Source organism: Scyliorhinus torazame, chromosome 1 (assembly GCF_047496885.1).
Source record: "Scyliorhinus torazame isolate Kashiwa2021f chromosome 1, sScyTor2.1, whole genome shotgun sequence".
Classification (NCBI taxonomy): Eukaryota; Metazoa; Chordata; class Chondrichthyes; order Carcharhiniformes; family Scyliorhinidae; genus Scyliorhinus; species Scyliorhinus torazame.
This window is the reverse complement of record NC_092707.1, coordinates 222,186,268-222,213,962: the sequence shown is the minus strand read 5'-3', so window position 1 is coordinate 222,213,962 and position 27,695 is coordinate 222,186,268. Positions and strand designations below refer to the sequence as shown.

The window sequence follows — 27,695 nt, the reverse complement described above, 5'->3', positions numbered from 1 at the left end:
TTACTTCCAGTTTCCATGTCAACTGAAAATTTCAAAATTATGCCTTTGCTTTTGTGATTCCAATACCAAAAACAACTGTACCTTGGGAACTCCTCTATACCCTGCCCCAGTCTTGAAAAGAGCTATCTTCATAATTCTACATTTTTTAATCCCGTGCCAATTTTGCATCCATGCTGCTTCTGCATTTATCCTATGAGCTTCAGCTTTACTAACAAATTAGCATGTTGTACTTATACCCTTTGAAAGTTCATATGACCGTATCAAGTGCGCTGCACTCGTTCACCGTCTTTGTTGCCAAGTTTTAGAACTCTCAATCCAGTCAAATTGTTTGCCCTCAAAATTAGTCCATGTTTTTAAAAACTTCCATACTATCAACGTTCGGCTCATTCCCCTGTAGTTGCCAGGTTTATCTTTCTCCCCTTTTTTGATCAAGAGTTTAACATTTGCAATCCTCTGTATCTGATGGTGATGAGGCAATTGTGGCAATTTGCTATTTCTACCCTTCTCTCTTCAAACTGGGCTGCACCCATTTAGACTGACCGACATATCCACTAAATACTGCCAGCCTTTACCACCTGTTATATTTTTGTCTCACCCAGTGCATCAGCAATCTTCTCATGTAGCATAGTTTTGGCCAAGCCCTGTTCCTTACTAAACAGGTGCAAAGTACTGATTTTAGTACCTTTTGTCTTGACCATGAACGTTTTGCTGTTAATGTGCCTATAACAAGACCATGGGATATTTTTAATGTTTGTTACCAATTTATGACTTGCTGTCTCCTTGCCGTTCTAATTTCCTTTTTTACTTCTCTGTATCTTTTTATTCCACCTGATTCTCCCTTGCATTATTAAGTTAATCTCTATCACATGTCCCCTTTGGGAATGTACTGACTGTACCCAAACCCTAAAGGCTACATTTCTGCCTGCCAATCTTTGACACTCCATTTGCACGAGCCAGATATCCCCTTGGTTCACTTCATTCACCTCCTTTAGTTAAATGTTTTCATTATAGATTTCTTAAATATGTGGTGTTACATTTGATGGGGCCGGGGGGGGGGGGGGGGGGGGGGGGTAGACTGCACATTCCTTGGAAAATGCAAATATAATTCTGATGGCGGAGAAAAGGATCTAGAATTCAGATTCATAAATCATTAAAATACCAACTCAAGTTAACCAGACCATGAAAATGCAACCAAAATGTTTACTTCTAGAGAAATAGAATTGAAAAGCAGTGCAATTGTAATAAATAAAGACAGAAAATGTTGGAAACACTCTGGTCAGACAATCTGAGAGTGAGTGCTTCATATCGTTATGACCCTTCATCAGAACTGATTAAGTTAAACTTGTATAGAACTTTGATCAGACCACATTTGGAGAAAGTTCTAATCTCCATGTTCCATTTGTTTGTTGTAATTCCTTTATAGTTTTAAAGGTTGTTTGCCATTTTTACATTATGATTGCAATAGAGAAGTGGAGGAAGAAATTGCAAAACAGATTATGGATAGGTGTGGAGGTCTCAGGGTACTTATCATGGGTGACTTTAACTTTCCAAATATTGATTGGAACCTCTATAGGTCGAGCAGTTTGGATGGGGCAGTTTTTGGACAATGTGTGCAGGAAGGTTTCCTGACACAATATGTGGATAGATCGACAAGAGGTGGGGCCACATTGGATTTGGTACTGGGTAATGAACCGGGCCAAGTATTAGATTTGATTGTGGGAGAGCACTTTGGAGATAGTGACCACAATTCGGTGTCTTTCACTATCGCAATGGAGAGGGATAGGGCCATACGGCAGGGCAAGGTTTATAATTGGGGGAGGGGTAATTATGATGCGATTAGACAAGAATTGGGGAGCATAAGATCGGAACAGAAACTGTTAGGGGAAGGCACAAATGAAAAGTGGAGCTTGTTCAAGGAACAAATACTGCATGACCTTGATAGGTATGTCTCTTGTCAGGCAGGGAGGAAAAGGCCGTGTGAGGGAACCATGGTTCACAAAAGAGGTTGAATGTCTTAAGAGGAAAAAGGAAGTGTATGTAAGGATGAGAAACAAGGTTCAGTTGGGTCGCTTGAGGTAGCAAGGAATGAGCTAAAAAAAAAAAGGGCTTAGGAGAGCGAGGAGGGGGCATGAGAAGTCCTTGGTGGGTCAGATCAAGGAAAACCCCAAGGCTTTTTACTCTTAATAAAGGAATGAGCAGGGTGAGGTTAGGGCCGGTCAAGGACAGTAGTGGGAACTTGTGCATGGAGTCAGAAGAGATGGGAGAGGCGTTGAATGAATACTTTTCTTCAGTGTTCACCAAGGAGAGGGGCCATGTTTTTGAGGATGAGAGTGTGATACAGGCGGGTAGGCTGGAGGAGGTAGATGTTCTGAGGAAGGATGTATTAGCAATTTTGAAAAACCTTAGGGTCGACAAGTCCCTTGGACCAGATGGGAAATATCCTAGGATTCTTTGGAAGGCAAGGGATGAGTTTGCAGAGCCTTTGACTTTGATCTTTGGGTCCTCACTGTCCACGGGGATAGTGCCAGAGGACTGGAGAATGGCGAATGTTGTTCCTCTGTTCAAGAAAGGGAATAGGAATGACCTTGGTAATTATAGGCAGGTTAGTCTTACTTCGGTGTCGGTAAGTTAATGGAAAAGGTCCTGAAGTATAGGATTTATGACCATTTGGAAAGATGCAGCTGAATCTGGGATAGTCAACATGGATTTGTGAAGGGTAAATCTTGCCTCACAAATTTGATTGAATTCTTTGAGGAGGTAACGAAGTGCGTAGATGAAGGTAGAGCAATTGATGTCGTATACATGGATTTTAGTAAGGCGTTAGATAAGGTTCCCCATGGTCGGCTCATGAAGAAAGTAAGGAGGTGTGGGCTAGAGGGAAATTTGGCCAATTGGATAAATAACTGGCTATCACATAGAAAACAGGGTGGTGGTGGATGGAAAATTTTCAGACTGGAGCCCAGTTACCAGTGGTGTACCACAGGGGTAAGTGCTGAGTCCTCTGCTATTTATGGTTTTTATCAATGACTTGGAGGAGGGGGCAGTGGGTGGGTCAGTAAATTTGCTGATGACACCAAGATTGGTGGAGTAGTGGAAGAGGTGGGGTTGATAGGATGCAGAGCTGGGCTGAAAAATGGCAGATGGAGTTTAACCCTGATAAGTGCGAGGTGATTCATTTTGGTAGGAAAAATTTCAATGCGGATTGCAGGGTCAACGGCAGGTTTCTGAGGAATGTGGAGGAACAGAGACATCTTGGGGTTCATGTCCACAGATCTCTGAAGGTTGCCACTCCAGTGGATAGAGCCGTGAAGATGGCCTACAGTGTGTTAGCGTTTATTAACGGGGGGGCTTGGTTTAAGAGCCGCGCGGGGTTATGCTGCAACTATACATGACCCTGGTGAGACTACATTTGGAGTATTGTGTGCAGTTCTGGTCACATCACTATAGGAAGGATGTGGGAGCATTTGGAAAGGGTGCAAAGGAGATTTACCAGGATGCTGCTGGTTTGCAGGATAGGTCTTATGAGGAAAGGTTGAGGGAGCTAGGGCTTTTCTCTTTGGAGCGGAGGAGGATGAGAGGCAACTTAATAGAGGTTTATAAGATGATGAGAGGGATCGATAGAGTGGATGTTCAGAGACTATTTCCTCAGGTGGATGTAGCTGTTACAAGGGGGCATAACTATAAGGTACAGGGTGGGAGATGTAGGAGGGATGTCCAAGGTAGGTTCTTTACTCAGAGAGTGGTTAGGGTGTGGAATGGACTGTCTGCTGTGACAGTGGAGTCGGACACTTTAGGAACTTTCAAGCCGTTATTGGATAGGCACATGGAGCACACCAGAATGACAGGAAGTGGGATAGCTTGATCTTGGTTTCGGACAATGCTCGGCACAACATCGAGGGCCGAAGGGCCTGTTCTGTGCTGTACTGTTCTATGTTCTATGATTTCTTCAAATCATTTTATTCATCGCCCCGAAGCGAACCTCTCATCTTACTTACCGTAACCATACATTGAATCGTATTGGCATTGAATAATAGGAATCAAAGCCATGCTTTGGATTTCTAAGTCATAAAAACAGCATAAATCTAAACTAGAGGTACTGCTTTCAGAAACTTTTAAATCCAAGCCCACAACAAACCAGACCTATTGGTTAAACTCATGCCAGTTTAATATCTTGACTGGAGAGAATAATAAAAATTTCACACCTGCGTTGGTGTGTTGGCATGGTTACATTTTATTCAAAAATCATAGTTGGCAATGCATTGTATATAAAACTATTTCCTAAGCAAAGATTCATTAATATAGTGTATTTGTTTGTACTTCCATGTTTTGGCAGCAAATGATGTGAGTGGATTAAGAGAGTCTGAAGAGAAGCTGAAACAACAGCAACATGAGTCTGCTCGAAGGGAGAATATCCTTGTTATGAGGCTAGCTACCAAGGAACAGGAAATGCAGGAGTGTACTGTAAGTATTTTGTATTGCATTGGACCCGCTTTAATTTATTATTGCACATTAGTGTGCACGAATGAAGTATAGTTGAATACTGTGTTCTTGTTCTGTAATAGTGAAAGGGAGCTAACAACTAATAATGGAAACCTAATGTTTCTCTTTAATGTCTCCATTTCAGAAACTTTTTGTTCCAATGTTTTAAAACATCATAAGCTCCAGAATAATTTTCAGGCTTCTGGTCAGGGGCCATATTTTGGTCAACCACTTGTCAGAACAAGTGTAGTCATTCAACTCCTTCTGGATTTTTTTTCAAGAATTGTTGTGTCTTCAATCTCTATTAGTGCAGTGCTACTAATGAAGTTTGAATATTGCTGGACAAACACATCTCGGCCGAATAGCAAAAAACATAGGAACAGGCCCTTCCGCACGATGCTGATCATGATGCCCTAACTATTTTTAAAAAAAACCTCTGCCCTTATTCGGTCTGTATCCCTTATTTCCTCCCTATTCATGTACCCATCCAGATGTCTCTAATGTTGCTAATGTGCTTGCTTCCACCACATCCTCTGGCAGCATGTTCCAGGCACCCACCACTCTGTGTGAGAAACTTATCCCACACATCTCCCTTAAACTTTTCCCCCTCTCATCTTGAACCTGTGCCCGCTTGTAATTAACACTTCCAGCTTTGGAAAAAGCCTCTGACTATCCACCCTGTTGTATGTATTCTCATAATTTTGTAGACCTCTATCAGGTTTCCCCTCGGCCTCTGTTTTTCCAATGAAAACAATCTTAGTTTGTTCAACCTCTCCTCATAGGCAACACCCTTGAGCCCAGGCAACATCCTGGTGATGATTTCATAGAATCTACAGTGCAGAAGGAGGTCATTCGGCCCATCGAGTCTGCACCCTTGGAAAGATCCACCTAGCCCACATGTCTTTGGATTGTGGGAGCAAACCAGAGCACTCAGAGGAAACCCACACAGACACAGGGAGAATGTGCAGACCTTCTTTGCGCTCTCTCCAAAGCTTCCACGTCCTTCTGATAATGTGACTAGAACTACATGCAATACTCCAAATGCGGCCTAACCAAGGTTTTATATAGCTGCTGGTAAATGTCCAGATACTATAAATGATTTGTTTCTCTTCTATCTTGTTCTCTTGGAGAAAGAAGTGGAACAAACACTTTACAAACCCTAAAGAGTTGATGAACTGGTCATGCCCCAATAATTTAGTTGATGCTGGGAAACTCCTCAGACTTGCAAGTGATCTTTCCTTGCATCCAGGGCTTATTTTGAAAGTTGCCAACTTTACATAGAAACACACATAGAAAATAGAAGCAGGAGGAGGCCATTCAGTTCTTTGAGCCTGCTCCGCCATTATGATCATGACTGATCATCAATTTCAAGGTCCTGATCCTGTCGTCTTCTTCTTTCCCCCCCCCCCCCCCACTCACCCCATATCCCTTGATTCCTTTAACCCCAAGAGCTGTATTTAATGTGTTCTTGAAATTACACAACAGTTAAAGTTAGATGGCACAGTGGTTAGCACTGTTGCTTCACAGCTCCAGGGTCCTAGGTTTGATTTGCGGTCTCAGATCACTGTCTGTGCGGAGTCTGCCTGTCTATGTGGGTTCTTGCTGTGTCTACGTGGGTTCCTCTGGTGCTCCAGTTTCCTCCCACAGTCCAAAGATGTGCAGGTTAGGTGGATTGGCCATGCTAAATTGCCCTTGGTGTCCAAAAAGGTTAGGTTGGATTACGGGGATAGGGTGGAGGTGTGGGTTTGGGCAGGGTGCTCTTTCCAAGGGCTGGTGCAAACTTGATGGGCGAATGGCCTCCTGCACTGTACATTCTATGATTTGTTTTGTAAACCACCTGAACGTAGATGCTTGTCTTTCATTAAATTTATGTACCTGTCAGCCAGTGACTTCTACCAAATTCAGCTTTAAAGTTTTTATTTTATACATGAGACACAGAATCTTTATTAACAAGGAATTAACAAGGCATTAAGAGGAAAGGATGGCGAAGATGATTCTGGATAAGAGCGAAAGTAACAGGGTAGTTATTATGGGAGACTTTAACTTTCCAAATATTGACTGGAAAAGATATAGTTCGAGTACATTAGATGGGTCGTTTTTGTACAATGTGTGCAGGAGGGTTTCCTGACACAATATGTTGACAGGCCAACAAGAGGCGAGGCCACATTGGATTTGGTTTTGGGTAATGAACCAGGCCAGATGTTAGATTTGGAGGTAGGTGAGCACTTTGGGGACAGTGACCACAATTCAGTGACGTTTACGTTAGTGATGGAAAGGGATAAGTATACCCCGCAGGGCAAGAGTTATAGCTGGGGGAAGGGCAATTATGATGCCATTAGACATGACTTGGGAGGGGTAGGTTGGAGAAGTAGGCTGCAAGTGTTGGGCACACTGGATATGTGGAGCTTGTTCAAGGAACAGCTACTGCGTGTTCTTGATAAGTACGTACCGGTCAGGCAGGGAGGAAGGCATCGAGCGAGGGAACCGTGGTTGACCAAAGAAGTGGAATCTCTTGTTAAGAGGAAGAAGGAGGCCTATGTGAAGATGAGGTGTGAAGTTTCAGTTGGGGCGATGGAAGGTAGCGAGGAAGGATCTAAAGAGAGAGCTAAGACGAGCAAGGAGGGGACATGAGAAGTATTTGGCAGGTAGGATCAAGGAAAACCCAAAAGCTTTCTATAGGTATGTCAGGAATAAAAGAATGACTAGGGTAAGAGTAGGGCCAGTCAAGGACAGGGATGGGAAGTTGTGTGTGGAGTCTGAAGAGATAGGCGAGATACTAAATGAATATTTTTCGTCAGTATTCACTTAGGAAAAAGAGAATGTTGTGGAGGAGAATGCTGAGACGCAGGCTATTAGAATAGATGGCATTGAGGTACGTAGGGAAGAGGTGTCGGCAATTCTGGACAGGCTGAAAATAGATAAGTCCCCGGGGCCTGATGGGATTTATCCTAGGATTCTCTTGGAAGCCAGGGAAGAGATTGCTGAGCCTTTGGCTTTGATTTTTATGTCATCATTGGCTACAGGAATAGTGCCAGAGGACTGGAGGATAGCAAATGTGGTTCCTTTGTTCAAGAAGGGGAGTAGAGACAACCCCTGCAACTATAGACCGGTGAGCCTCATGTCTGTTGTGGGTAAAGTCTTGGAGGGGATTATAAGAGACAAGATTTATAATCATCTAGATAGGAATAATATGATTAGGGATAGTCAGCATGGCTTTGTGAAGGGTAGGTCATGCCTCACAAACCTTATCGAGTTCTTTGAGAAGGTGACTGAACAGTTAGACGAGGGTAGAGCAGTTGATGTGGTGTATATGGATTTCAGTAAAGCGTTTGATAAGGTTCCCCACGGTAGGCTATTGCAGAAAATACGGAGGCTGGGGATTGAGGGTGATTTAGAGATGTGGATCAGAAATTGGCTAGCTGAAAGAAGACAGAGGGTGGTGGTTGATGGGAAATGTTCAGAATGGAGTTCAGTTACAAGTGGCGTACCACAAGGTTCTGGGGCCGTTGCTGTTTGTCATTTTTATAAATGACCTAGAGGAGGGCGCAGAAGGGTGGGTGAGTAAGTTTGCAGACGATACTAAAGTCGGTGGTGTTGTCGACTGCGCGGAAGGATGTTGCAGGTTACAGAGGGACATAGATAAGCTGCAGAGCTGGACTGAGAGGTGGCAAATGGAGTTTAATGCAGAGAAGTGTGAGGTGATTCACTTTGGAAGGAATAACAGGAATGCGGAATATTTGGCTAATGGTAAAATTCTTGGAAGTGTGGATGAGCAGAGGGATCTCGGTGTCCATGTACATAGATCCCTGAAAGTTGCCACCCAGGTTGAAAGGGTTGTGAAGAAGGCCTATGGAGTATTGGCCTTTATTGGTAGAGGGATTGAGTTCCAGAGTCATGAGGTCATGTTGCAGCTGTACAAAACTCTGGTACGGCCGCATTTGGAGTATTGCGTACAGTTCTGGTCACCGCATTATAGGAAGGACGTGGAAGCTTTGGAACGGGTGCAGAGGAGATTTACCAGGATGTTGCCTGGTATGGAGGGAAAATCTTATGAGGAAAGGCTGATGGACTTGAGGTTGTTTTCGTTGGAGAGAAGAAGGTTAAGAGGAGACTTAATAGAGGCATACAAAATGATCAGGGGGTTAGATAGGGTGGACAGTGAGAGCCTTCTCCCGCGGATGGAAATGGCTAGCACGAGGGGACATAGCCTTAAACTGAGGGGTAATAGATATAGGACAGAGGTCAGAGGTAGGTTCTTTACGCAAAGAGTGGTGAGGCCGTGGAATGCCCTACCTGCAACAGTAGTGAACTCGCCAACATTGAGGGCATTTAAAAGTTTATTGGATAAGCATATGGATGATAATGGCATAGTGTAGGTTAGATGGCTTTTGTTTTTTGACTTCCCATGTCAGTGCAACATCGTGGGCCGAAGGGCCTGTACTGCACTGTATCGTTCTATGTTCTATGTTCTAAGGCTTCTAGTCTTGTTTTATTCTGGAGACTATTCAATCCTAATGCACTCAAAAGAGGATCAAACTATACTCCATGACATATTCAGCAGCACAGTCTCTCCAAAATATAGTTCTGATACACCAGTACATATTTTAAATATATATATATATTCTTGCTCTAATGCCTTAGAGTCATAGACTCATTAATATATACATACATATATCTCCTGACTCAAAGCATGTCCACCATCGACAATGCATGAGTCAGTAATGTGATGGAATACTTTTCACTTGCCTGGATAAGTGCAACTCCAGCAACACTCGCGCTCAACATCAACCAGGAAAAAGCGACTCGCACCCCATTCACCACCTTAAGTATTCACTCCCTTTACAAGCAATGCACCTTAGCAGCAGTGTGTGCCATATACAAGATAGACTGTTGCACCACACCAAACCTACAACCTCTACTACCTAGATTGACCAGGAACACGCATGAGAACACTACCACATGCAAATTTCTCTCCAAGCTCTGCACCATTTCTCTTCACTGTACCTGGGCAAAAAAATTGAAACACTCCTTTTTAACAGCGTCCATACCAAATGGACTACAAAACTTCAAAGCTACTCTACACCACCATGGTCATTAGGGATGGGCAACAATTACCAATGATGCTCACATCTCATGAAGGAATAATGAAAGTGTTGGACTCGAAAAAGTAGACCTGGATCAGGCATGGTAAATTCTGCTAATCGGCTCGGAGATCTCGAAGCGGCCAGGAGAGCACGCCTGCCTTATCTTCCATGTCAGGCAAAACTCCTCATCTTACAGACAGGTGTTATATACATTTTAGACAGTCTTTGCTCTTCTCTCTATTCTGTAGCCTGCCTGGCCTTTCCCTAACATCATGTTTATTCAAGACCCTCAAGATCTCCATGGTGACGTTATTTTCCTCAATATCTGAGGAATCTTAGAATTGGTGATAGGTCATGCTTTTAGATATTTGCTAGCCGGAGACTCCTTCAGCCTATAGAGGAGGAATTTATGGCTTCCAATTCTTTCCTCCGATACCTGCTTATGCCAGTAGATTGAATTCTTACGAAAACAGTCTGTCCCTTATCAGCTATCTGGCCATTAGGTCCCAACTAGTTTATTACTTCGAGCTTAAAAAGCTGCACTAGATCATTTTATTTTTAATACAAAGGATGATATGGTCACCATTCCTAATACATAGAATATTTAATAATGCTTGGTATAAAAGATTATAATATGAATTACATTGAAGGTTATACATAGTGTGTCCTTAATAGAAGTGTATCCATGATTACCATTTATAAAGGTTATACAGAGTGAACTCCTAACATAAATGTAAGGCATTAATCACAGTTTATAATGTGGCCTTCTACACCACTTCCTACATATGTTTTAGTTAATACATAGTGTTGGAAAATAACAATAGCTAAAACTTGTGCAAGCATGGGTTAACCATGTACTGTTACAAAGTCCAATACAAAGTTGAAAGTAATTACTTCTTTGTAACACTTAAGATAGATCATTATGTTAGCATCTATGATTCTACTTCAGGTCTCTGATATCGCAGTCCTCTGTTAATTGCTGTTTCTGCTGATAGCAAAAGTGGAACAGTCCAGTTGCCTTGACGGGTTAACACTCCAGTAATAATTGTCCTTCGTTAGCCTGGTCTCAGGTCTTGAAATAATGGGTATCGCAAACAACCTTTTGGTTTAATAAAAGCCTCATTCGGCTAGGCTACTCAGATAACATGTATCCTGCAAAACCTACAAGTTCTGTTATCTCAAGCGGAGGCCCTTGTCTGTTGCCTCTTAAGTTATTTTCACTGACTAACCAGACAGATGTTGCTGAGGCAAAAGTTAATGAAGTTTCTGTCAGCAAACCACAAGTTATTTTTGAAAGCAAATAGAATGAAGGCAAATAGAACACCAACTGCTAATGAGCAGAAACCAATGTCAGATGGCCATGAGCTACTCCTGGGAGTGAGCATAGCAGAAAAGTGTGTGTGTGTGTGCGTGCGTGTGTGTGTGTGAAGTTCGGCTGAGTTAACAAACAGTCTGTTCTGTCTTGGCCACCCCGGAATGGAGGAACCTTAGCAATGTATCCATCTGAATCCTTTGTTCTCCTCGGGAAATATTCTGGTAGCTTAACAGCAACGATTGGTACTTTTTAATATCAAAATCTTGGTGGGAGAAGTGGGTTTTTAGGAAGTGTTTTTGAAAAAGATAAGTGAGAGATGGTGAGATTTTGGCTTTGGCAGCTGAAGGTATGGCTGTCAGTGGTAGAGCAATTAAAATTGTGAATGCTCGAGGCCTGAATTCAGGGAGAGCAGATATTTTGGACCGTTGTAAGGGGGAGGGAAAAGACAAGGTTATGGTGGGATTTAAAAACTGGAATGAGTTTGGGGTTTTGTTTTAACCTGGCATCAAAGTAGGTCATCAAGGTGGATGACCAGAATTTGGTGCAAGTTTGGACCCAGACAATGACATTTTGGATGGGGTTTAGGTTAATTTTAGGTAGAAGCTTAAAATAGGCAAGTCTGGAGGTAACAAAAGGATGATTGAGACTCTTGGCAGCATTTGAACTGAGCTGGGATGGGGTGGATTTGAACAATGTAATGGAGGTGGAACTAGGCAGTCTTAGTACAGGCATGTTATTGGAAGATCCTCTCTGGAGAAAACATGACCTCAAGGTTGCAAATAGTCTGGCTGAGCCCCCAATCGTGCCAGGCAGAAGGATGGAGTTGGTGGCTAGGATTGGCGGATTTTATGGTTGGTACCAAAGACAGTGGCTTCAGTTTTTCTAGTAGTTTAGTTAAAATGTCTGTTCATCGAGTACCGGGTGTTTGACCAGCAGGCTGACATGTTAGGTAGTGGAGGGTTTGAAAGCGATGGTACAGTAGAATTGTGTGTTGTCATTGTACATGTGGAACTTGATATGGTTTCAAATGATATTGCCAAGGGGCAGCATGTAGATGAGAAATAGAAGAGGGCCACAAATAGATCCTTGGGGACCAGTCGTGGTGTTCCCATGCACCTATGCCTATGTTTTTCTAGGTGCTGGAGGTTGTGGGGTTGGAAGTGCTGTTGAAGTGGTTATTTGTTGCTGGTGCTGCCACTATGGTGTAGGGAGAGAAAGTTTGGTGACAACTTATTCTTCACCGTAAACTTTCACTCCCTCCACCATAGTGGCAGCACCAGGAAAGTTAGAAGTGATGCTCTGGCTGTTACTGGGTAGATAGGAGTGGGGCTGAAATAAGGAGAATGACATCCCAGTCAGCTGGAAATTGGTGGAGAGTTATTGGAGAAGGTTAGCATGATATGCTACAGGCAGGATGAGAAGGGATAGTTTACTTTTATCACAGTTATGTAGGACATAGTTTGAGTTGTTCTAGTGCTGTGGCAGGGGCAAAACCTGATTGAAGGGTTTCATTCATGGAGTTCATAAAGAAAAACAAGAACAGATTTAAGAGATGACAGACTATTAGAAATTAGAGAGAGAAATAAAACTCTGTGGTAGCTTGCAAGGATTGAGGAGGAAAAAGATGATACATTTGAAGGAGGTGTACAGTAGGGTTATCATAGAATCATAGAAGTTTACAGCATGGAAACAGGCCCTTCGGCCCAACCAGTTTTTACCATTAAGCTAGTCCCAGTTGCCCGCACTTGGCCCATAACCCTCTATACCCATCTTACACATGTAACTATCTAAATGCTTTTTAAAAGACACAATTGTACCTGCCTCTACTACTACCTCTGGCAGCCCATTCCAGACACTCACTACCCTCTGAGTGAAGAAATTGCCCCTCTGGGCCCTTCTGAATCTCTCCCCTCTCACCTTAAACCTATGCCCTCTAGTTTTAGACTCCCCTACCTTTGGGAAAAGATGTTGACTATCTACCTTATCTATGCCCCTCATTATTTTGTCGACCTCTATAAGATCACCCCTAAGCCTCCTACGCTCCAGGGAAAAAAGTCCCAGTCTATCCAGCCTCTCCTTATAACTCGAACCATCAAGTCCCGGTAACATCCGAGTAAATCTTTTCTGCACTCTTTCTAGTTTTATAATATCCTTTCTATAATAGAGTGACCAGAACTGCACACAGTATTCCAAGTGTGGCCGTACCAATGTCTTGTACAACTTCAACAAGACGTCCCAACTCCTGTATTCAATGTTCTGACCAATGAAACCAAGCATGCCGAATGCCTTCTTCACCACCCTGTCCACCTGCGACTCCACCTTCAAGGAGCTATGAACCTGTACTCCTAGATCTCTTTGTTCTATAACTCTCCCCAACGCCATACCATTAACTGAGTAGGTCCTGGCCTGATTCGATCTGCCAAAATGCATCACCTCACATTTATCTAAAGTAAACTCCATCTTCCAGGGTTACAATAGCTGAGGAGAGTGAATTGCTTTGAATATCAATTAGCATGGGATCCAGGAAGAAAAGGCAGATGATGAACAGTTTAGTGGGAATAGAGTCAAGGGAGCAAACCTCATGAACAATATCAGCTTGGGTGACAAACTAAAATCCCTTTGATATTCAACATCATTACCATCATTGTATCCCAACATCAGCATTCTGGGGATTACTGTTGACCAGAAGCTTAACTGGACCACCCATATAAATACTGTGGCTACAAAACAGAGACTGATTCTGTCGCAAGTAACACCTCCTGACTCCATATCATCTGTGAGGCACAAGAGGGAAATACTCTCCACTTGACTGGATGAGTGCACCTCAACACCACACAAGGCAAGGCAGCTCATTTGGTGACAACTTATTCTTCACCGTAAACTTTCACTCCCTCCACCATAGTGGCAGCACCAGCAACAAATAACCACTTCAACAGCACTTCCAACCCCACAACCTCCAGCACCTGGAAAAACATAGGCATAGGTGCATGGGAACACCACGACTTATAAGTTCCCCAATCAAATCATGCATCACCCTGACCTGGAAATACATTGCCCTTCCCTGTCGCTGGATCAGGAACTCCTCTCTAACAGCACTAGGGGAGTACCTGCACTACATGACTGAAGCAGTCCAGGAAAGTAGTGTACCACCACCTTCTCGAGGCCAATTGGGGATGGAGTTTAATGTTTACATCCTAAGAACAAATAAATAACAATGCAAGTTCAAAGAGACCCCTCCCAACCAGGCATTGCCTTCTTCCAGAAACTTCCATCAGACAGAAGGTACAGAAGTCTGAAGACCCTCACATCCAGACATAGGAACAGCTTCTTCCCCACAGCTACAAGACTCCTCAACAAATCCCCCTCGGACTGATCTGTTCCCTGTAAAAAAAAAAATATGCCCTATGCTGCTCTTGCTCATGTATTTGCTTTGTTTGGCCCCTTGCCCCTCACTGTAACCAATCACTGTTTGTCGATGTACCATTTGTCAATGTATTCTGTTGATTATTCTTTTTGTCTACTATGTATGTACGGTGTACGTTCCCTCGGCCACAGAAAAATACTTTTCACTGTACTTCGGTACATGTGACAAATTAAATTAAAGCTGGAGTGGTGAGGGACCACAGTGAAAGTTTGAATATTAATGACAAACATTTAAAATCGTCTCAAAAATCCTGATATTTCATTGGCAAAATTAGTTAAATCAAACAAAAACTCTTAATTCTGCAAAAAATAGATCAATGGCAGCAACTACCACCACCACTTACCCCATCTGCTGCCCTGACCAATTTCAAATATGTTAATAGAACTTGAGTATAAGCCCAGTTTTATATAACTTTCAATAGATTCGAAGTGTTGAGTTTCTATAGCCAGCTTTGCTATCCAACCATCATACAACAAAGATCGAGGCTATTTGGCCTAAGCTGCCTATGCTGGCCCTTTGAAAAGAGCTATCCAATCCATCACAGTCCCCTGCTCTTTCCGCACCCTTGCAAATTTCTCCTTTTGGTGACTTTGTGACACCATTTTCCTTAAAGAATCAGCTTCCACCACCCTTTTCAGGCAGTGCATTCCAGATCATCACAACGCACTGTTTGGAGAAAGAATTCTCGCCTTCCCTGGGTATTTTTTTTAACCACCAACGTTTAGTCTGGATTTTATGGATTTTATCAACCCTAATACAGCATCTCATACTTCTGAACATCTGTTATTTTCCTAAAGTTGAGGAAGCTATTGCAGCTTTTCCATTCTCCACAAAACTGAAATCCCTCATCCCTGATTCCATTAAAGAAAATTTCCTCAACAACCTCCAAGGCATTAACATCCATCCTAAAATGTTCCAACTAAGGCCAAAAGATTGTTTATAAAGGTTAACATAGCACCCTGTTTGAGCCTCCATAAAGCCACAGATTCTGATTTTCTTTTTAAAAGAGCCATATCAATTTGGATGCATAGAAAACTTGTGATACGGAAGGAGACCATTTGGTCCATAAGGCCAGAGCTGGTCAAAAAGTTAAATCAGACTAATCCCACTTTCCAACTCTTGGTCTATATCCTTGGGTTCCAGCACTTCAGGTATTTTTTAAAAAATGCAGTTAAGTGTTTCTGCATTAACACCCTTTTCTGGTAGTGAGTTCCAGACTGGGTGAAAAAAAGTCTCCACAACATACCATTCGTAAATCCCACCTTGTTATTGACCTCTTTGTAGGTTCTTCTATTCACTCTATTGAGGCCCCTCATGGTTTTACAGACTTGATTTAAATCTGCCTTCAGCTGCTTCTGTTCCAAAGGAAAATAACCCAGTTTATTTAATTTCCTCGTTAGCAAAATTCCATGCGATATCCTAAAATAATCTTTATTAGTGTCACCAGTAGGCTTACATTAACACTGTAATGACGTTACTGTGAAAATCCCCTAGTCGCTACACTAATCGCCTTATCGGGTACACTGAGGGAGAATTCAATGTCTAATTCACCGAACAAGCATGTCTTTCGGGATTAGTGGGAGGAAACTGGAGCACTCGGAGGAAACCCACACAGACACGGAGAGAGCGTGCAGACCATCTGCACACACACTGACCCAACCTGGAAATGGAACCTGGGTCCCTGGCGCTGTGCAACAGTGCTACCGTACCACCCATTGCTATCATGCCTAAATCTCTTCAGTATCCGTCCGCTACAGTGATTGCATCGTTCATGGTAGCCAGAACTGCAGACACTGGCTATCTAGCAGCTGTTTTATTCAGTTCTACATAACCTTCCTGGTCTTATTCTCTATGCTACAGCTTGAAAAAAAGGTATCTCATATGCTGACTTAATCAGACATATCTGTCCTACTTTCGAGGATCTGTGAACATGCACTTAAAGGTCCTTCTGCTCCTCTTTACTTCTCGTTATCCTATTTATTTTGTATACTCTTGCCTTGTTTGTTCTTCCTAAATGCGTTACTTCTCACAATTGGAGCCCTTTTGCCATTTTCTGTCTAGTCCACTGATTTTGTGCAATTTACAGTTCTCTTCCTGATTATCAGCCACACCAGAATTTTGTATTATTACAAACTTCCTAATCATGCTCCCTAATGTGTACTACATTCAAAGATTTATGTATATGACTGACTTTTTTTTTAGGTCTCTCTGTACCTGCACCACCTTTAAAATTATATTATTTGATTTATTTTACATTTAATTTTCCTTCCATAATGCTTGCATTTTTAAAATATGATTTCATCTGAATTTGCATTTCCAACATTTTTGTTATCTGCTTATTGCAGGTGAATTGGGTTAACACCAGTGCACCTACCCTACTCTAAGCAGTGTGGACTGTTCTTCAGATTAATGAGTTACTGCATTTTATTTCTGTTGATGCTGATTGTAGCAAGTGACGTTGCTAATAATCAGACTTCATAGAATTTTCACACTGTGCTTAAGAAATCTAAAATTTATGTGGCTGATTTTTCTGTTTGTTCATTTTAAACTGTTTGATCAGCAAATCTAGTTTATATATTTTTGACATTAGCTACACCTCTTCTGAGTGTTAAGTTCAATAAGCCAATACTGAGGAAAGGACGAACCTGAACCCAGTCTTGACATGAAAATGAAATGAAATGAATGAATGAAAATCGCTTATTGTCACAAGTAGGCTTCAATGAAGTTACTGTGAAAAGACCCTAGTCGCCACATTCCGGCGCCTGTTCGGGGAGGCTGTTACCGGAATTGAACCGTGCTGCTGGCCTGCTTTCTGCTTTCAAAGCCAGCGATTTAGCCCTGTGCTAAACAGCCCCTATACGACTTGTAAGACTAGAAAAGGAAGTGCAAACAATCATCAACACTTTGGATAGCAGCAGCAACGTGCTGTCTTGTGCCTGCTAGGTGTTGCATTGTGTCACTCCGGTGGTATGCAGTTCAGATGACAACTTTTCCACCCGTGGAAGCATAACCGCACTGAAGGTATCAGTTCCATACCAGCCCTCTGGAATAATCTAATCAATTTAATTTCCCTGATCTCCCGTTGTCCTCAAGCATCCGATTTCCTTTGAATCATTGCTCAGCATCTGTTACTTTGCCTTTTTATAAATTTAGAGTATCCAATTCTTTTTTTTCCAAATTAAGGGACAATTTAGCGTGGCCAATCCACCTAGTCTGCACATCTTTGGGTTGTGGGGGTGAGACTCACACAGACATGGGGAAAATGAGCAAAATTCACATGGACAATTACCTGGGATCAAACCTGGGTTCTGAGTGCCATGAGGCAGCAGTGCTAACCACTGCACCACCATGCCGTCCCATACTTTGCGCTTTATATCATTAAGTTTATGGATGGGTTAGCTTGCATTGATATCTGAAATGAAGACCGAAAATACTGGGAATATCAGCAGATTTTTCAGCATCTGTGGGGAGACAATTGGCTAATGTTTCAGGTTGATGCCCTCTCGGGTGACCATTCCTGGCAAGAGGCCATCGACCTAAAACGTTACCTCTATTTCTGTTCAGATGCAACCAAACCTGTTAAATATTTAAAAAATCAAAGAAGTGATTCTCCGAATGACCATTATGACGTGGTACATTCTCCTGCCTTTTCGCTGGACCCTTAGTACATTGTTTCTAAGAACATAAGAACTAGGAGCAGGAGTAGGCCATCTGGCCCCTCGAGCCTGCTCCGCCATTCAATGAGATCATGGCTGATCTTTTGTGGACTCAGCTCCACTTTCCGGCCCGAACACCATAACCCTTTATCCCTTTATTCTTCAAAAAACTATCTATCTTTATCTTAAAAACATTTAATGTTAGGGTGGTCAAGAAGGCATTCAGCCTGCTAGGTTTTATTGGTCAGAATATTGAATACAGGAGTTGGGACATCTTGTTGAAGTTGTACAAGACATTGGTAATACCACACCTGGAATACTGTGTTCAGTTCTGGTCACCCTATTATAGGAAAGATATTGCTAAACTAGAAAGAGTGCAGAAGAGATTTACGAGGATGCTACCAGGACTTGATGGTCTGAGTTATAAGGAGAGGCTGGATAGGCTGGAACTTTTTTTGCAGGTTAGAAGACTTGGGGATCTTATGGCGGTCTATAAAATAATGAGGAGCATAGATGAGGTAGATAGTCAACATCTTTTCCCAAAGGTAGTCTAGAATTAGAGGGCATAGGTTTAAGGTGAGAGGGGAGAGATACAAAAGAGACCAGAAGGGACATTTTTTCAGGGGGAGGTGAGCTGCCTGAGGCAGTAGTTGAGGTGGGGACAATTTTTTCCTTTCAAAAAACAGTTAGACAGTTACATGGGCAGGGTGGGTGTAGAGGGATATGGGCCAAATGTGGACAAGTGGGACTAGCTTAGTGATAGAAACTGGGTGGCATGAACAAGCTGGGCCGAAGGGCCTGTTTCCATGCTGTAAACATATATGACTCTATGACTAGAGTGTTAGAACAAAGAGCAAAGAAAAATACAGCACCGGAACAGGCCCTTTGGCCCTCCAATCCTGCACCGACCATGCTGCCCGTCTAACCTAAAGCCTTCTACGCTTTCGGGGTGCATATCCCTCTATTCCCATCCTATTCATGTATTTGTCTCGATGCCCCTTAAACATCACTATGTACCTGCTTTTGCCATCTCCCAGGCACCATTACCCTCTTTGTAAAAGAAAAAAAAAAGCTTCCCTCGCACATTTCCTCTAAGCTTTGTCCCTTGCACCTTAAACCAATGTCCCCTAGCAATTAACTCTTCCACCCTGGGATAAGGTTTCTGACTATCCACTCTGTCCATGTCCCTCAATTTTATAGACTTCTATCAGGTCGCCCCTCCACCTCCATCGTTGCGGTTAGAATAAACCGAGTTTCTCCAACCTCTCCTCTTAGCCAATGCCCTCCATACGAGGCAACATCCTGGTAAACCTCTTCCGTACCCTCTCCAAAGCCTCCATATCCTTCTGGTGGTGTGGCGACCAGAATTGAATACCACATTCCAAGTGTGGCCTAACTAAGATTGGTGTAACCATCTTAAATTTAAATAATTAATAAAACAGTTTAAAAAAAATATTTTTATTCTCCTCATTTTCAACTTTTTCATCAAATATACACCCAATAAAAGGTAACGAACAATAACAAATACAGTAGCAATCCCTCAACCAGCATCTCCTTCAACATACAAACCCAAACATCCCCCTGCATCCCAAATACAAAACAAGAAAGACCAAAAGAGAATCAATGGTCATCCCGTAAATAATAAACAGTAACACTCAGCTCTCTTCCCCCCCCCCCCCCAAATGTTCGATGGCATCCAATTCTTGAAAGTGCAGGATGAACAATGCGTATGAATTATAGAACCCCTCCATTCTCCCCCTCAACTCAAACTTCTCGAGTGTCAAAAATTCCAGCAGGTCTCCCCTCTCTCTCTCTCTCTCTCTCTCTCTCTCTCTCTCTCTCTCTCTCTCTCTCTCTCTCTCTCTCTCTCTCTCTCTCTCTCCCCACCCCCCCGGGCCCCGTCGAGGCACAGGGCGGAGAAGCTGACCTCCACCCCCCCTTCGGGTGAGACAAAGGCTAATACATCTGCTCCCGCCTGCAGCTCAGGCTGGTCCGACACCCCGAATATGGCTTCTAGGGGCCTCACATGCACCACCCCGAGATGACCTTAAAGACCTCCCTCCAATATCCCCCCCCAGTTTCGAACAGGACCAAAACATATGCGCGTAATTTGTGGGGCTCCTCCCACAGCACTCACACACATCCCCCACCCCCTCAAAGAGACGGTTCATCCTCACCCTCGTGAGGTGCACCCTATATACCACCTTCAAGTGTATCAGCCCCAACCTTGCGCACGAGGTTGAGGCGTTTACCCTCCGGAGCACCTCACACCAGAGCCCATCTTCCATGCTCTCTCCCAACTCTTCCTCCCATTTCTCTTTAATCCCCTCCAGTAATACCTTGTCCTCCCCCAGAATCCTCCCATAAACCGTCAACACCACCCCCTTCTCCATTCCCCCTGTCGTCAGTACCTCCTCCAACAATGGGGAGGCCGGCGCCATTGGAAAGCTCTGAACCTCCTTCCTGGCAAAATCCCGGACCTGCAGATATCTAAATACCTCCCCATGCCCTAGTCCATATTTCTCCCCCAACTCCTCCAGCCTTGCAGAACACCCCACCCAGAAACAAATCCTTTAATACCCTAACTCCTCTCTCCTCCCATCTCCAAACTCTCCCAGGGTAGTACGGTGGCGCAGTGGATAGCATTGCTACCTCACGGCGCCAAGGTGCCATGTTTGACCCCGGCTCTGGGTCACTGTCTGTGTGGAGTTTGCACGTTCTCCCCTTGTTTGCGTGGGTTTCGCCCCAAAACCCAAAGATGTGCAGGCTAGGTGGATTGGCCATGCTAAATTGCCCCTTAATTGGAAAAAAGAATTGGACACTCTAAAAGAAGAAAAAAAGAAAATCTCCCATCCCACTTCCCTGGCTCAAATCTATGATTAGTAAAACAGAGTTTTAATTGTGCTATTAGTTACTGTGTGTGGATTTGATGTATTTTGAAATGCCTTGGCAACTCCACAATAACCATATCGAAGCATGAACTAATTTGTTTGCTGCAGCTTAAATCATGAATGATAAATATAACATTAAAACTTCAATTGCCAAAATTTTCAAAATAAAATTGTTTCTCCACATCCCTAACTCCCTAATGAGTGAGAGAGAGACTCCATGCAGGAACAGTGCATTTGTTTTTGAGTACCTAACCAAAAATGGTGATGCTTAGTTCTAGCATCGATTTCTAGTCTGAATATGTCAATTCATCAAATGTCGGCATTTGTCTTGTGAACTGATTCTTACATTGGGAGTGCTATATTTTTGCATTTTTGTTTTCGTCTGCGATATGCTTCCTCATTTTCATTATACGCATTTTGAGGCGGTTGGATGGTGATAATATGGCTGGATTGCTGAAATCGAACAGTCATCCCATGCAGTTTGTCCTTTGAGTGCAGTACCATCATATTAGATTTTAATTGGCGATGTATGGTACTGCGTCTGGAATTTACATCACGTTACCCGCAAGTTTTTTTAAAAAAATGTCTTGGGTAAAAGAAGTTGACTTGCTCATTGGTCTGATATTTGAGGCAGCATTGCTCTGCAAATGGTTTGAGCCTCTTAACTGGCTTCTGGCCGCGGAGACTCTTAACTGGCTTCAGGTCGCGGAGCCTCCTAACTGGCTTCCGGTCGCGTAGCCTACTTCAAGCTGGAAGTAATGTATATTAAAAGGCTGTGGAGTCCTCTGTATTGTCTGTAGTTTTTGACCAGAACACAGGCTAGAATTATCTGTTGTTTTATATTGTCTCACAGCTACTTTGTTTGATATCTGGCTTGGTGATATCAGGGAGTGGCAGTAGCACAGTGGCATTGTCACTGGACTAGTAAACCAGAAACCCAGGGTAATGCGGGTCCTGAGTTCAAATCCTGCCACTGCGGTCTTAATGTTACTAATGTCCTTTAGGGAAGGCAATCTGCCGTCTTACCTGGTCTGGCCTACATGTGACTCCAGATCTGCAATGCGGTTGACACTTAACTGCCTCCTCGAGGGCAATAAATGCTGGCCCAGTCAGCAAAGCCCATGTCCCATGAACGAATAAAAAAAAAAAAAAATATTAACAATAAGTTAATGTTTGCATTTTTTCTGTGTGGTACAGTGATTAACAAAACATTATTTAGGGGCCACAGTGTGCTTTTGAAATGGTCAATATAATAAACTGCTTGAGTGCATTGCTGTGAATTCAGGCAAGAGTCATCTAAAAACAAAACTTACATTTAGCCAGCAGTGTTTGTACTGGCAGCAGGATCAGACTGCTGAACAAATGGTGTTAACCATTTTCTTTTTAAATAAGTATTGAGAAGTTTCCTCCAATTTTGCCATCAATTGTTTAAGCAAAGATTGTTGTATGTTGCCTTGGGAGTTGACCGAGATAAAGCCCATACGTGCAACTTTGCTGAGTAGCGAGTGAAAAGGTATATTTACAGGAGTGCCCATAGAAGAAAGTGGTTTTGGAAGATGACCACGGAGCTGAAAGAACAGATGTGGATATCCCTTGCTTCAATTCTGTAAAGTTTATGTGTAATAAAATTTGGACTTTATTTTGCGCAAATGTCTTATTATGTGGAATCCAAGATTAAACTATATGTCAGTATAGGTTTGAGCAGAACTCTTGCTATGTTCCCATAATTCTTCCTTGTATTTTTAATAATCTGCTTGTTGACCTCATTTCTTTAAAGATGCATCAAACCTGCTATCACACAATATTTTAAAACGTAAGAAACTGCGCACTCTTGAAAGGAAAATAAATAACACAGCTGATCTTGTTTGGTTTCTAGTGTTCACTGGTTTGTGCATGCACAATGAGCAGTTGGCTTTCCTTGCCTTATGAGATCATTTTCAACCATGAAGCTGTTGGCAGAAGTACAGGGCGCAACTGCATTTCATAGAATCATAGAATTTACAGTGCAGAAGGAGGCCATTTGTTCGACATGATGAAAAGGGCTAGTTCTGTGCGACCAGTCTCTTCTGTCAAGCGAACGTTTCTCTGCTAAACCTTATTGCTCTTTCGGACTTCACACAATCTGTCTCGCTTTCTGGTTAACTATTTCCCAGCCGATCAAGACTTGTATCCACTGCATTTCAAATTTCTATTGTGTCTACTGGCTCATTTGAAACACTCCCATAGGGGGAAAATGCTGACTTCCTAGTAACTTCATACACTATTTGAACATCTCAGTAACTATGCATGTCCATGTCTTTGATTGTTGCAGCCACATAACTGCTACATGTACATTAATTTCAATTATTGATTCAAATAGCCCATTGTTGAATGGCAAAGAGTGGCCACTGTTGCAGGTATTAGCATCCTGGTTATTGGTAGCAATGTTGAATGTGCACAAAGATTATGCCTGTTTGGTGACCATATAACTTTTGCTTCCAACAGAACCAGATCCAGTACCTCAAACAAGTTCAACTGCCCAGTGCTGCTCAACTCCGATCCACCTTGGTTGATCCTGCTATTAACTTGTTTTTCCTTAAAATGAAGACTGAACTGGAACAGACTAAAGACAAACTGGAGCAAGCCCAAAATGAACTGAGTGCCTGGAAGTTTACACCTGATAGGTAAACAAACAAAATACTCCCCAGTCAAGACCTCCCTGACAGTCCCACTGCAAGAATGTATGGTGGGATGGCCAAGTACTCTCTTAACAGAGCAAGACAGCCTCAGCCTTTGAGCAAAAAAATCCAGATTCATTTACTACTCAGCTTGTTATGCTTAATGTAAAACATTGTCAGATGAACGTTCTGTTTCAGCTTTTCCCCCCTTCTACTTCAGAGGCCTGCAGGAGTCGGACTGTTCTGAAGAGTGGGCCTGCATCCAACCAAAAAAAATACTTGCCCAGTTTAGACACTTGAAATTTGGTTTTTATAGAAGAAAATAAAGGGAGGAAAAGAAAAGAAGTCACTTTTCTGCAAAAAGGGAGTGTAAAATCTGCTGCACACTGTTTCTGGTGGCTGAGTTTGCAGTCTGAGTTTGGAGGAGAGAACGTAGCTTTTCTCATCTCAGACACTGAGCCTGAATTGAGTTCGTGTAAATTCATTTAGTCGAATGCCCTGCACTCAAAACGTTGCGCTCGTGACTAATAGACACTGGAAGTCAATTTGGTGTAAGACTGAAGACTTCCTGCTTGTTCACGGTGAACTGTCAAGAGTTGAAAAAACATTGAAGTGACTTTAGAGCACAGTCAAAGGTTTCAATAATTTTTTGAACTGGCCGTCAACTCTTATGTAGAGTTGAATTTACAAAGCCATATTTTCATATTGATTCATTCTGAAGCAACATTCCCTCTACTGTGATTATGGTTTATTTAATTTCATTAACTAACCAACTTGTATGTACCAAACTGTGAGCAGTCTTATAAATGTAAGTGGAAAAGTTGAAATCTAACTGTTTGGTTAGTTTTTTTGTCAGTGATATTTAAACCCCTTCCACTGGCTATTGGAGGTAATGTTGTTATTTTTTCTTCAAAACTTGCCATTTTTGTATTGGGCATTTGATTTCTGAAGTGTTGCCATCAGTGACTTGTCTGGAAACACAATTGCAGTTGTAGAACCCAAGTGTATTGAAATTTAGTTTTATTCTAGGAATTGCAAGTGATTATTGTAAAGGTTTGCACCAGATAAAATGTTACTTTGGGAAAATCTGATTTTCCTGTATTGAAAGATCTTTTGCCATTGGTGGAGAAATATTAAATCACGTCTGTTGGAGCTGAAAGGTGATATCGTGCCCTTCCAGTTGAATGAGACAACTTATCCAATTGACATCCTTCATATACATTTCAGAAAATCTGTCTGGTATGTAACTGTAATCAATGTTACAAGTAGGTTTCAATATCATATGAATTCTGTTGTTTCTTTATATAGTGCTTTATCAAAATCTCTTGCTTATCCTGGCTGTTGTGAACTAAACAGACTAATTGGGCACAATATGAAAATAGAACTGAAATGAAAATCGCTTATTGTCACAAGTAGGCTTCAAATGAAGTTACTGTGAAAAGCCCCTAGTCGCCACATTCCGGCGCCTGTTCGGGTATGCTGGTACGGGAATTGAACCGTGCCGCTGGCCTTTTAAAGCAGATTATAAAGCTATATCTGCTTTAAAAGCCAGTGATATAGCCCTGTGCTAAACCAGCCCCGAATCACTAGTTCTGATTTCAAACAGTGACAGCAGTTGTTCACTAAATCAGAAGTTCAATCCTTCGTTTGTCTAAAAATGCCAAGTTTGGGATACCTTTTTATTTTATTTATGGAAATGGAATGCTAAGTATGCGCACCGCACCACTTGCTTTATTTACAGTTTTTATCTGAACCAGTTTGAGAGCTCCCTGTTCCATAAACTAAACCCCATAACTGCAGTTATTCTGGATATTTTGCTTCAGAAGCAAAGTTTAGGTGGCGATTTTTTTTCTTCCAGAAAACGAAGCAGCTCCATGCGATGAGATGTAATGATGACTGGATGAGAAGTTTTAACGCTGTGAAATTCAAACCATTCTGGTGACTGACAGGGAGAGAAAATATACACTGAAGTCCCCAAACTGTAGTTTTTTAATATATCTTGACATTTTTCCAAGTGCTTGTTGTAAAGTTCACAGTGCAACTTACTGATCAAAATCTAATCCTATTTTCATATTGTGGGGCATATTCAGCCTTTATTGTACAGTATTCTGTATAATTTATTTTAATACTGCAAGATGACCTACTTCAGTAAAAAGAAAAGTTCATATAATTTTAAAACTGCAAAACACAAATTTCTTGTTCAGTGAAATGTTTTATGTTGCATGAGGATAACTGTAAAGTTGAAAGGTCGAACGGGTAGAGATTTGTTCAAGTCGGTGGAAAGAATATTTTAATTTCAGTTTATCACAACATAGATCTTCTTTGGTTTTCCTTTCTACCTCCATTGATTAAAAGCACATGCCATGCTCTTCATGAAAATATAATTGCTTCTATTTAAGTGCACACGTTGAAGGTCCATGAAGTTTGACCCCAGTTTTAAAATTATTTCCGATTATTGATCAGGTGGGAAATCTGTGCAACGCAGTGGCATAGTGGTTAGCACTGCTGCCTCACGGCACCGAGGTCCCAGGTTTGATCCTGGCTCTGGGTCACTGTCCATGTGGAGTTTGCACATTCTCCCCGTGTTTGCGTGGGTTTAGCCCCCACAACTCAAAAGATGTGCAGGCTAGGTGGATTGGCCACGCTAAACTGCCCCTTAATTGGAAAAAATTAATTGGGTACTCTTAAATTTTTTTTTTTAAACATGTAGGAAATTTCATTTGGGCCTGGCAGAGATGGGTCTTAAATTCTACCTACAAAATAGTCTTCAGGGTTTTTGAATTTGTAATACATTCAATTTTTAAAAATTAATTGTTTCTTCTGTTGTAGTTCAGACAAGTCTTGTAGAATGTGAATTGTGTAGGAATGTGTGACTGTTTGTCATTATGCATCAATTGTTAATAGCGCATACCATTTCTAAATATAAAAGAGAAACTGCAGCAGACAACGTCAAGTTCAGGTCATGGTGTAAATCTCTGTGCCAAAGTATTTTGGAAGAACTATTAAAGTGGTGATGGATATGATTTCAAAAATATATCAGTTTTATAAAAATTAGCATTACTAAGAAGCATCTGCAATTCCGTTACAGCGTTAAAACGTTTTGTTTGATACCTATTTTTTTAGTTCTGTTGTAATAGGCATATATCAGTATGACTTCATATCAGTCTGATTCGTGTCAAATTTAATTTAACCTTTAAATTTAGGCCCATACACTGCTTCGGATCTACTCCTTCATTTGAGGGCATGTTTGTGCTTTTATTGTTCTTGAAGGTGCAGGCAAAGGTGGCAATAGAATTGCATTATTATGCATTCACTGTCCTCATTCTATTTCGCCGATACATTGTGTATTTCTGCACAGTGATCTATCATTGATTGCTATGAGTCCAGTTCCTGTGCTTCCAAAATTATCAGCGTGTTTGGTTCCTGTCTTAACCTTGTGGTTTTGTGGTATACTTCAAGTCCAATTCTGAAGTCGTAAAGGCTGTTACCACTGTTTTGTAATGTGTTTGGTTTCTGGTCTTAATTGTCAATCAGTTCAACAAACTTTGGTCATTCCATCGCTATTTTGGTATTTTATTACTTTCTCAATGCTTTTTGTGTTAAATCTGCTGTTGAACCATCAATTTTAAAATATCAAATCTATTCGGTCATCTGAAAATGTTATTGTGTTCTGTTTCTTCCTTTTAAATTGCATTTCTGTTACTTGTGATGCAGTTTGGTTGCACCAGCAGCACTCTGGCCACTTGGGTTGAAATTTTGTTCTTCCTGTGTGTTGGTAGCCAATTTGACCATTGGAGGCATTATAGCCGAGTCTACACCTGCTGTTGCCCTCCCCCAAAGTGTGTGTAGACCCATTTCAGCAAGAGTTATTGTGTTATATGTTACTGTGTGGGAGCTCAACACTGATTTCTCCCTTTTCCCAAGGCTCCCTCCCAAAGCACTGAGGCACTCGGCCTATTTTTATTAACCTGCTGTTGCCTCAGCTCAAATCAGCTAGGTCAGTGCAGCCATGGGATTGAACCTGGGACCGGCTGGGCTAAATACCCTGTCTACCACACCCCACAGAGTATCTGCGAGCTTTGACTTAAGTATAAATTGAGTTGAGACTGTTGTTTCTTATGCTGATGCTTCTCTGATATTTACCTCCCTTGAGATCAGGGTTTAATTGCTGTAAACGTGTACTTTTTGT

General features: G+C 42.0%; 1 protein-coding gene across 1 annotated transcript in view; it reads left to right on the top strand.

Annotated features, from left to right (window-relative positions):
* wtap (WT1 associated protein) overlaps positions 1-27,695 on the top strand; it is an 88,318-nt gene that overhangs the window by 8,163 nt on the left and 52,460 nt on the right. Inside the window, exons 2-3 of the mRNA XM_072502609.1 lie at positions 4,334-4,461; positions 23,334-23,512. Coding sequence (XP_072358710.1) covers positions 4,420-4,461; positions 23,334-23,512 — 221 coding nt within the window. The 5' untranslated portion in view covers positions 4,334-4,419. The remainder of the gene's footprint in view (positions 1-4,333; positions 4,462-23,333; positions 23,513-27,695) is intronic.